At 38.6% G+C, this 11,786-nt stretch overlaps 1 protein-coding gene across 4 annotated transcripts; it reads right to left on the bottom strand.

Moving 5' to 3' along the window:
- Window positions 1-176: 176 nt before the first annotated feature.
- LOC146449629 (uncharacterized) lies at window positions 177-10,508 on the bottom strand. Of its 4 annotated transcripts, none has more exons than XM_085101858.1 (5): window positions 10,331-10,508; window positions 4,593-4,664; window positions 3,166-3,525; window positions 2,542-2,706; window positions 177-1,893 (listed from the first exon to the last, which is right to left on the bottom strand). In XM_085101858.1, exons 2-5 carry the CDS (start codon window positions 4,630-4,632, stop codon window positions 1,673-1,675), a joined length of 786 nt encoding a protein of 261 aa, XP_084957984.1. In that variant the 5' UTR covers window positions 4,633-4,664; window positions 10,331-10,508; the 3' UTR covers window positions 177-1,672. The 4 variants fall into 4 exon arrangements, with proteins under 4 accessions (XP_084957984.1, XP_084957986.1, XP_084957985.1 ...); XM_085101860.1 differs by lacking the exon at window positions 10,331-10,508 and adding an exon at window positions 8,154-9,225; XM_085101859.1 differs by lacking the exon at window positions 10,331-10,508 and adding an exon at window positions 7,700-8,126.
- Between the last annotated feature and the right edge of the window lie 1,278 nt (window positions 10,509-11,786).

Below are 11,786 nucleotides of genomic sequence, written 5' to 3'. Positions count from 1 at the left end.
ATGACCGATGCCATTTCGAGTGTAATAAACAAGCAAAAATCGCGTAACTCACATGTTAAATCGCATTCTCTGTTTCTATCGAGCAGCTGCGTTTTTCTTACTGCAATTTCCATCAAATCTAAGGAAGAAACCAACTTTGACAGCATGTAACTGTTCGGTTACGTTGAAGGTCAAAGTTTCAGTTTATTTATTTATTATTTATTTTTCTGTCATTATTCTTGCACATCGTTACAAGATAAATGTATCTTAAAATATAAAAGATAAATAAGTAACAAAAGAGAGAGAAGCATATGGCGAGGATGCCCATAAAGAAACCATTGGGGCCTATACGAGCGACAACCTTCTAAAAAAATTCCAACTTTGAAATCAGGATTTTAGGCGTAGCTCATTTAATTTATCATTACATTTAGGTTAAAAAGCAAGCACACAACCAAACGCACACAGGCAGCAAAACATAAAACAGCACGTTCAAAACAGGAGTAGTCCATTTAGGAGAAAGCTTACAATACTAACTACTTAGAATCTTTAAGTCTCTCTTCAAAATACCAAACGTCAAATACGTGTGGTATGGTGTATCGGGGAACTCGCAGCAGCTTTTTAATTTTAACACAAACTCTTTTTCTTTTGTTACATAATAACATGTCTCTTGCTTGTTCATAGCCAGCCGTGACTCTAATACTAGTTTCCCAATTAAAATCCATTCGTCACTTGGAGGGATGTTGAGGACTTCGAGACAGACTGAGCATTTAAAGTAGCCATACTCAGATAGATTCAGCTGCAGTATAACTTGTTTTCCATCAGCAGTCTATAGGGACCACATTGGAATACCACGATGGAAAGAGTCTCAACTTTATAAACTTTAGTTTATTCAGCTAGAGGCAGGATTCTGTCGACTAGTGGGAGCATAGATACTGAGCTTCACTGAATATGCTCAACGATATAGTAAACCCCCAATTTTCTTTATGGATACCAAGAGCACTTGCTAAGTTCTGCTTTCTCCGCATAGTTTTAAACCGCGTTCAAATATCCCTGTATTGGTAGGCACCACCCATAGGAAACCCGAGTATCTCGAGATGCGCAGAACGTTTGCGCGGTAACAGAAGTAGGCACCGTCCTTAAATGCATTCCGAAAGCTCTTTCCTGCGTAAAAAAAATCATTAGATACATACACTTTACTGAGCATCCTAAAAGAGGGCTTTAAAGCATCAATATATAAAAATTAAAGAAGGCACACTAATAAACACCTACCCAAACGACGTTTGACAGTTTTCGAATACTAGCAAGGAGCAAAGCATTTTTATTCACTATATGAAGATATTATAAACTCGAAATCTCTTGCATTTTTTTTTTTTTTTTTAAGCTTGAAAATATATCCTAAGCGCTTTTAATTAATATATTGTTGTTACACAATTTGATTTTAAACTGCAACGTATAGGTTTAAAATACCTCATTAATAAATATTCTAATCGCCTTATTTTATAAATATCAAAACTTTATATTACATTGATATTGTTACGAGGAAGCCCAACACTTTTTTTTAACTTCCTTGGGACTTATTTTTTTTTTATATAATATGTATTTTTGTGCCTTTAGTTTCGCCTTCTTGTTTTATTAATGGCATTAAATAAACTTAGAACTTGGCACTAATATAGCACAAAAAATCGTCCATTTTTTACACAATTCTTATCACGTGATTGTTCGTTTCTCTGGTCATTACGTGTCTGTCATAAACATAGACATCGTCTGAGCCTGCAGTCAGTCGGATGCGGACAACTTGATTAGAGCCATGTGGCCTGGCCTTCCATATTTCACCAAACTTGCTTCGAAGAAGGCACGTGATCAGTTGAAAGTCTTTTCTCGTCCAGTGAGACCTGTTATTAAGTCGATGCGCGCCTAAAAAAAGGAAAGAAAAAACATTTCTATTAATAATAATAATAATAATAATAATAATAATAATAATAATAATAATTTACCCTCGGCAGTATTTATAGCACAAGTGCCAGAGGGGCCGAGCATTAAACCTCGTAAAGAAATAATATAAATTGAAAATAACATGGTTAAAAATCCCAACTGGCAGGAGGCAGACCAGCTGGCTATATTTACAAACATGGCCAAGGAGTTGAACTTGGGGTTACCAAGAAACAACTCCATCTAGTTGTCAGAGCGGGACTAGATGGAGTTGTTTCCTACTTGCACGATCGCGCCGTGGCAGGGAGCTTTTGGACTGCACTATCTTTGGTCTGACCGTTTACATCATGTTCATATATAGTGCATTGGAGTAGAAAGTTAAGGCAAAGAGTTCGAACAGGAGTTTGTTGTTGAATTGGTTTTTGTCCCCAGTTGCTCGAAGGCCTTTCACCGGTTTTGTAGTTTTGCCCTCCAAATCAAGACCACCATTTACAAATTGCTATTCAATCTGGATATACGGAGAGAGGCCGTGATTACCTCGCAAAACCAATTGCGGGTGAAAGAAATTTGAAATTATTTTATATTATTCATTACGAGTCTTCAGTTAATACAAAGAAAGCAACAATGACACACCTCTATCACCAAGCGCTTGAAGTGAATGACTGGAATGTCGTTGGCGTTTGATAGCAATTATTTTGTGCGTAAACCATGCAGTTGCTGTTAAACTGCTGACCATGGTAACGATAACAAACTGAGCCCAGATCAACAATGTTAACTTTCTGATCGACTCTTGAATATCTGAAAAGATAAAACAAACACGTTGGTACTGACAAAAGCATGATAGAGAAAGGAACGTGGTACATTCTTTGCCCATTTTACTTCACCTGACCATTGATTTCTCTTACTAGAGCCGGTTGTTGAAAGAGCGGATGTCTCTATCCAGTGGATAAATCGCTATCTAGCGGATAAAATGTACTCCAACCAATACATTTTTGGAAGTGACTTATATACTGGATAAAGTTATCCGCTCTTTGAACAACCGGGGCCAGACTTCGAGGTGCAAGCCTTACCTTACCACACCTGACCCCACCTTACCTTAAACTGCTCTGCCCTTCCCTCTCTTCCCTGCCCTGCCATGCTTCATTCTTCTTTACTTTGCTTTATTACACTTGTTGAAAGATCATGCGCATTCAAGCAATGGACCAAGCCAATAAACAAACGGACTATTTTGCAGTCTAACTATTCGACAAAACTCACCGCTGTTTTCCTCCTTCGCTTCAGTGACAAACAGTATCACATCTCGGTTACATCTGTCTTCCGTACAGCAGCAGTAGAAAGCAGAGGACGATGCTTCAGGGGATCCTCTTTCTTGCACCCTACACACCGATGAGGACCTGCAGTTAGGGCCGCTATCTTGTACGCATCCCTTCTTTACAACGCTCAGTTCGCCCTGGTCGTTTCGCCCAAACAGTGTAAAACATGCTGGCACTTTTCCAGGTGTGTGATCACAGCGCTGTAATGATGAACACGTGGTGTTTACAGTCGCAGTAGAGTCGGACGCCTGGCATTTCTGGTCGTATGACTCGCATTCTAATGCCAAGACCATGGTACGAAAAGCTACAAAAATACCACAAAGTAATTTTGCATTAATCCTTACATTCTTAGGGTAAAAACTTGAGTGTTGTAAAGTTTGAGTCTGTGGATCTAATCTTGAAGTGTGACCGTGTACAGAGGACCCGGCAGTACTTTGAATAACGTGTAGAAGCCAAGTTTTAGCACCAGAACCTCACTAACGACTAGCTAACGACTACACTTGTTAATCAAGGAGAACTTGCACTATTCAACTGTCCTAAGTTAAAAGTTCTTGAGGTGTGTAAACGTAGCTAATGAGTTTTCCGAAGTGTCAGTGAACGGCTCGTGCCGCGTAATTACCGTCATTACAGTTCACAAAGAAACTCACTTAGTATTCATAACTAAAAGGTTATCCTATTGAATACTCCTGAAACGCAATTACAGAACGGAGCTCAATTCAAGAGTATTCATTTCAACCGAAACCAATTTACTTCAAGTAACACTTCTAGAACTTCCAAGTTGATTAACCTTATTCAGGTCAACGAAGATAATTTGAAAATATTTTCTAGCATAGCTACTGTTGGCTTTTCTAATTACTTTCCCTTTAGTAACAAGCATGATAAAGTTTTCGAGATGAAAGCTACTGAGCAGTACTTTCCTGTGGTGCTGTTTATTATGCTGTACAAGGTGTTTCTAACTTTTAAGTCTGTGCATGAAAACCTAAAGTGTGACCATTCAAATGAAAGATACTAAGCAGTACTTTCCTGTGGTGCTGTTTATTATGCTGTACAAGGTGGTTCTAACTCAGTTTTAAGTCTGTCGATGCAGTGAAACCCATAAGTGTGGCATTTCAAATTGGAAAGCTTCTGAGCAACATTCTTCTCCTTATCATGTAATGCAAAGTGGTTCTAGCTTTTTGCCTCCTGAAGAAAGGAAACTTTCTTCATCGTATGGTTTGAGTCTCAATGTTTTTGTACACGAAAAGCAAAGACATTTTGTACATTTTTTGTAACCCCAAGGCCATGGATGGTAAAGGCTTATACACGGTATTCAATTAAGAACGGTAAAATCAAACCCAAGCAATCACTGTGGCCAGGGGCCATGCTACTTACAGAGAGAACAGAAAATGTACAACAGCCATTTGAGGGTCATTTATTTCACTCCCCGCTGAGGACAGCTTTTATCTTCAAATAACAAGAAAAAAATGTGTTAATAAGAAACTACCAGACGATGTTGAATTGAAGTGGGCCACCGTCCAACCTGCTACAATATAGGCACAGCTTACAGCGCAAAATAATCACATCAATCATTTCGTAATGTTTCAACTATCACTAGTTGTATCTTTGGTGATAAAAGATTCAGTTAACCCTTTAAGCCTTAACAGTGATCAGCATCAAATTTCTCCTTGTAATATCAGTGCTGAGGGCATGAGAATTAAGGATATGATCACCCAAGGTGAATTTTCTTGATATTTTAATAACTTCTCCACAGTACTTTTATCAGAAAAGTATGGGGACAAGAAAGGAGAATTTGTTCTTTGATCTTATGGGTTTAAGGGTTAACTAAAGACACCAGCATGCACGAGAGGAAATAAAACACTATTATCAGTTTCCGAGGACCTTTTCGTTTAGTGGATTTTGCAGAGAACGTTATCTGGGAAAGTTGGTAAACGAACCTTTTTTGTCATTCGTTCAGTCAAGCTTTTGTTTGCCAGATTGTTGTATCGGGCCGATCCACAGAGTTTTGTTGTTTTCACTTGTGTTTGCATTTAACATACCCATACCGTCGGTCTAAAGCCAACGACACACCTGGCGATTTAATACGCCGATCGCGGCGAATTTGATCGCAAGCGATTTTCGCCACCGATTGACATGATGCGGACACACCTGGCGATTTTTTTCGCCGATCACAGCAATGTGGCAGTTTTGAAAACTCATGTGATAAAATCGCCCAACCTGATGGGTTGGCTTTACTGGCGATTCACAGCAATAAACGTAGAAAATCGCGGGAACGGGCACGCTTGGCGAATGCCGACGAATTTAATCGCCGATCGCGACGATCGGCGAAAGTCGCAATCGCTGCACCGGGCACACCTGGCGATTTTCGCCGATCGCGGCGATCGGCGTATAAAATCGCCAAGTGTGTCGCTGGCTTTACAGACAACTTCACACCACACGATTTTCACTCTGCGATAGCAAATATCGGAGATAAAGAAAATATATTCGGAGGCAACTTCGTGGGTTTTACTGCTCGCTGAGAGCGTGTTTGGCTGCTTGGCAACGCAACAGTTTGGAAGAGAGGAAGTCCTAAGTTTTATGCTCACAATATTAGGTATTCTTCACCGAGGGGTAACAAAACTGTCAAATTGCTCTAAAAATAGTAATAATCTACCAAAACATTTTTCGTCATTAATTATTCTGGTTGAGAATTTAGTAGTATTCAAACGGTCAAGGTGTTTTAAAGCACCTTTAACTGTTTATAGCGTTTATGCCTTATTATTTTTGTGACTATCTTTTGCGGTACTTAAATTCGTCACATCAACTTTTATTTCCACGAATCATGGAGCTGATAGACATTGTACAAAGATGTGGTCTTTTTCCTCGCGTTTTTTAACACATCATGAAAGTTTAACTTTTACAAATAAGGCAGGAAATGTTAGGAAAACTGTAAGATCATTAATCAGCCTCAAGTTGTTCGGGTTGAAAATCACTTCCTAAACTAATGATTTATGCCAGGTGTCAGATCAGGGCATAATTTATTTACCCTCGGAACTGGCTGGAGCTGATCAGGCCCAGAGCATTGTGCATTTAAAAGTTTTACAATCAGTGGTAATATGCTAGGGAATAAACACGTTAGAACCTAATGGGCTAGATGCCAGCAACAAAACCTTTTAAATATTTAAGTGTATGTATCTCCTGTTATTTTCAATCATATTGTATTACATAATTTCAAAATAGCTATCATATATAACACATCCGTATGTAATTTTGCATTTTCAATCAATTTAACTCTACGTTGTGTCTGCCTTGCTTCTTTTTCTGTATTATATTTTAGCCGGTCAGATCTATATTGATCCAACGTATACCAGTAGATTTTCGTACATCATTGCCTGCTACTTCTTGCTTCACCAAGGAACACTCATTCACAACTATCAAATCCCACTCAGGATACCGACAGACTCTCTTTTTACCCAAGAACTGTTCGACTATGGAATGCTTTACCTAAATTTGTATTGTTGAAGCCTTAAAAAAACGTAGATTTGTTTAGAACCCAAATTTCAACTATGTAGACTTCTGCTATTAAACCACCCGCGCGATCGATAATCCTTATCATTGAGGGACGGCCGTATTGGAAAATAAATTAAAAGTAGTGTTTCTACCCCCCCTCCCCCCCCCCCCCCCTACCTTGAGTGAGATGCTATTCCATCACGGGCTAACGAGCTTGAAGCGACCAACAGTGTTATGTCTAGATGGGATCGGCTAGTCTATCACAGGTTTACCTCCATCATTTTGTTCAGAGTACCCTCTATCGGTGTGCTGATTCTCATTTATGATAACCACAGCTGAATCAGTGATGTTTTGATAACGGACAGGAAATAAGAATTAGATAAAGAGCAATGCCGGCAAGTTTAGAAATCAGTCCTCAACTCATTCTGACGTAGCCGGTTGTCTCTGACCAATTTCACTCTCATAGTCAAACGTTGTTTGAGTTTGTGGGTGAAATATCAAGTGTGGCCATTCAAATGAAAGCTACTGAGGAAAAGCTTTTTTGGCGTCGATCACACGCAGCGGATGTCGTTAAGGAAGTCGTTATACCTACTTGAGGTTGTTTATCGAGTCTATAGATGAAATCCTAAAGTGTGACCATTCAAATGAAAGCAACTGAGCAGTACTTGCCTGTGGTGCTGTTTTAAATTCATTGTACAGTTTACTTTGTATTCTCTTTGTCGATAGCATTTTAGTAAAACAACTTTGGAATTTTTTTTTTGTTGTGACCTCAGACGTCAAAACAGGAAAACGAAAATAAAGGAGTAGACATGATTGAACAAGTGTGATTTAGGAAGGAAACTCTGACTTATAAACGTGAACTGATAAGACTTTTAAATTCCTTGAATAGGAATATGAACAACTATGAACTGCAGGATATTAGAGTTAGAGATTTAAACTTAAATCTGTGACTCAAAACAATATTCAAATCAGGAGGATAACAGTAAACTTACCTTTTTGAAAAATATCACAAAGACTGCGCTTGTAAAGAACTAAAATTACCAACTGGTTGGTAACTCGCTCCCTTACTACGTCCTTAGTTAAGAGTTTTGAAAGCCTCGTGAATAAAGAGAACTATCAAATTTGAATGTGTTTATTCCTGTGTCTAACTGAAGCAAGGTGCTTGCCAATCACTTTATATTTAGCCAATCAAATGACAACGTGCCACCAACAATTATGTCTGCCACCAATCGTTATCCAAACGTCTGGAAAAAATTCAAATCTGTTTTCTGCCGGGAAACGAATTTTGACTAAAAATTGTTGAGTCACTAAGAACCAAATCGGGAATTATTTTAATAACATATGAATTCATGGGACAGTTCTCTCAGTGGCACACAACGAGGAAATTTTGGAAAAAATAATAAGAATGCTGTTTCCTAGATAAACACAATTTGACATGTTCGATACCTGAGCTGAATGGTCTAGAGGTAGGAAGGAAAACAACATGTTATTCCTTGTATTTTTGTCATATTTTCCTAAACCCAAGGTAGTTTGCTTCCGTAGCCAAAACTTCAGAAAACAAAAGAAAATAATTCACATAATTCTCGATAATTTCAACGTTCTCAGAGCACGTGACGAAGCATACTGTTAAATAAAGAAAACCGATCTTGTTTTTTCATGACTGACAATTCAATCCCAAAAGAACAGGTTTTTTAGGCTTTCCATAAAATATTGCAGGTAAACAGGACATCCCCTGTGTTTCATCAGTGGTGACAAATGATTTCAAGTATTTTCTCATCACTTTAATACAACGAGAGGGTGAACAAGAAAAGAAGACTAAACAAACCACGCTAGCGAAATTGAACAATGTTAGCAGACAGGGCATAGAAGCCGAGCACTTTAGACAGTGATATGATTTGTCAGACATAAAGCAACAGATGTCAGAACTGGTGATTAATGACACAAATTAAACAAACTGAGGAAGTCAGTTGATATTGCAGGTGGCCAAGGAAAGTGCAATTATCTTCATTGTTGAACACAAGGTCGCTTCAGTCAAGGGCACCCGGCTTAACACGCGCATGCGCACTATTTCCTCCTTTCACCCGCACTCGGTAAGACTTCCGCTCGTCGTCCCAAACGCGACAGGAAGTTAATTTAACTCCTCGCAGTTTACAAACGAAATCATAAGGGGGTTAGTTTTTCATTAAAGAAACTGCGGTGTTGTGTCGGTTGGGAGTGGAAACGAATGTTTGGTTTATCAACAGAGTTGATAACTAGAGGTAAATTGGCCACCGTAAAGAGATTCGAGTGCTGATGTTTCGAACGTTATCCTTTGCGTCAGAACGCCGGAATCCAAGCGCTGATGAAGGGCTAACTCTCGAAACGTCAGCACTCGAATCTCTTTACGTTGGCCAAATACCTTTTCAACTCTATTGATAAAACTAAACATTCGTAGAAACGAAATCAGTTTGAATTTTTCTCGCTGTGTTGCTTGTGACTCCTACACCACCCAGCAAATTAATTTTGATTTATTGTTCAATTTGTTATTCAAGCCCAAGGAAAACTGAAAGGGCGTTTTTCTGTGGCATACCACAGGTTATCCAAGTAGAATATGAAGAATTCGTGAACATTTTACTTCTTTCTTCTACACCGTGCTAACAAGAGCCAACCAGCTCAAAACAGCTGTCCACAGTACGTTGCATTTTGACTCTCGGTTATGTCTCATCATGTCGCTGTCGTGTTAAGTTTTCTACGCAGCCAAATCAGCCTTGCAGTTATTGTAGTTACTTATCAAATAAGTAAACCAGGTAAATACTCTAAATGAAGTTATTATACGTTGTTAGGTCCATGGATGACGATTCAAATGAACGTTACTGAGCAGTACTTTCCTGTGGTGCTGTTTATTATGCTGTGCAAGATGGTTCTACGTTTTGTGTCTGTGGATAAAATCCTAAAGTGTGGCTATTCAAATGAAAGATACTGAGCAGTACTTTCCTGTGGTACTGTTTATTATGCTGTACAAGGTGGTTCTAACGTTTGAGTCTGTGGATGAAATCCTAAAGTGTGACCATTCAAATGAAACCTACTGAGCAGTACTCTCCCGTGGTGATGTTTTTTATGCTGTACAGGTTGGCTGGCATGTTCTCTTAGAGGTGATTATAACTTTTGTCTCTGTGCCTAGATGACCTTTCAAATCAAAACGGATTAGTATTTTCTGAGTTTCTATTTATTTATCAATTCCTCTCTGCTGAAATTTGCCAAGACAGCAGTTACTAAAGGTCCACAACTGAAACAGATTCAGTTTTTGGCAACAGTTCGATTTACGATGTGAGATATGAATTGATGTTAGCCACCTTTCTTGCTTGTGTTTTGTATTTTTTATCAGATCTTCAATAACCCAACACGTTTTGTTATGGCTTGGTTTTCTTTCCGTTGCTTCCTGTCACTGTTATAAAAATGGTGAGATTTCATGAAAGAAATTTCAAGTAAACAGTCATGAACTCGTCCATTTTTTGAGCTGTAAGGTTTGTTATATCCTCAGTTAATTAATAATTTTACCGGCCACATTTGGACGATTGTTAGTGAATTGAAAAATCAACAAAGTAAAAAAGCATAGGCGCAAAATTTAAGTTCACATCACCAACCTCTGACTTGACTGTTTTCCGTGGACGTTCGCGTGTGAAAATCACAAGGTTAAAATTCACTGTTATAATTATTGGATTTTAATTACCTTGTCGGTAATAATTATTTGTTCCCTAACTGCCAATCACAAGATATATCTCAGTATAAGAAATTGGTACTATCAGTGGGGGTGTCAGCGGGAGGTAAGTCTTCAGGAACATTTTCGACAGGAATTGGAGGTGGCCGGGGAGGGGTGGGTAGGGCCGGTGGGGTGGGGAGGGTCTAATGACGAAGGAAGTAACCTTGTGATAGCGATGTAAGCTTCCGTCTTTTGAAGTTACTGATAAAAAAGTGGAATTAAGAAATTGTAGTCAGGTTTCCAAAAACCGTATTTTAGAATTACGCAAAGCATTTTGATTTTCAATGGGTGGAATCATCTTTAATTTCACTCCGATGTCCGAAAATAATATTGTCTACACGAGCTAAATTACCACTGCTCACTCGGATCGATCTTTATTCGACGGCTGGAAATCGGTCCTTAAAAGACTATTTGGGCAGGAAATTGCACTGATAAAGGTTGCTGTAAACGCAAATACACGAGAAAGATTAGCGGTGAGAAGGGCAACTAAGTAGTTTGAAAGAACTATGGTTTGTTTGACGTTGTCTTTTTCTTTTAACTCATAACGACAATTACACAAAAAGCCAACCGATTGGTATCGCGTAACAGTTCTAAGGAAAACATCTCTCCCCTCTCTCCCCTCTCCTCCTTATCCCCACCCCCTTCCCCGGTGTCTCGTCGCAAGTTAAGCAGTCAAGCGAAATAAATATCGTTATGATTATAAGCACGCTGACACGTGTCCCTTGTTAACTACAGGATTCTTAAGGAATACGTCAACAGATTTATTTAACCACGTGGCGAATATTACTGAATTTAGTGCGTTTAAGGGAAATTTTTTTTGGAAATAATTTTCCTGCTAGGTTTTTAGACAATGTCTTGTATCTTTCTTCGTGGAGTTGGTGACTTCGAAACAATTGTATTTTGTAAATATTTGGTAGTTTTAAGCTTACAATAAATTGTTAATGACCTTTTAAAGAAAGTTAATAACATCACCTGTTTCTTCCCGATCTAGACATCGCAACTAGTTGTAAACACCAGGTGCAATAGTATTGTTTAAGCTTCTTTGGTTTGGTGGTTTAAGTGACCGACAATTTAGTCTTGAAGAAAACAAGCAAGGAAACGTTTTTGTAGGTGATATTTTTTCAGGTGCAAACTTCTTCCCTCGATTGATTCACTGAAAAAGTCTTGAAGTTGAAAGGAAAAAAATTACAATTGACAAGCTAGACATCGATAAAACAAATCACTTGATTTTTCTGTGTTCAGTCACTGAAGCAATGTCCGTAAATTTCATTTCACATTTTTCTGGAGGGGTCCTCCCGATTTCAGGGTAACTTGAGAGTCGTGAGTTTGTTCCGGCGAGT

Source organism: Pavona decussata, unplaced genomic scaffold, assembly GCF_977016875.1.
Source record: "Pavona decussata unplaced genomic scaffold, jaPavDecu1.1 SCAFFOLD_602, whole genome shotgun sequence".
Taxonomy (NCBI): Eukaryota; Metazoa; Cnidaria; class Anthozoa; order Scleractinia; family Agariciidae; genus Pavona; species Pavona decussata.
This window is presented reverse-complemented; position numbering and strand designations above follow the sequence as displayed.

Bases quoted from the DNA above. Each gene is read 5' to 3' on its own strand.
- LOC146449629 (XM_085101858.1), bottom strand. From the start codon at position 4,632: ATGACCCTCAAATGGCTGTTGTACATTTTCTGTTCTCTCT. The intron at 3,526-4,592 runs GTAAGTAGCATG...GTATTTTTGTAG, and splicing joins GTACATTTTCTGTTCTCTCT to CTTTTCGTACCATGGTCTTG. The intron at 1,894-2,541 runs GTGTGTCATTGT...TCCTTTTTTTAG, and splicing joins TCAAGCGCTTGGTGATAGAG to GCGCGCATCGACTTAATAAC.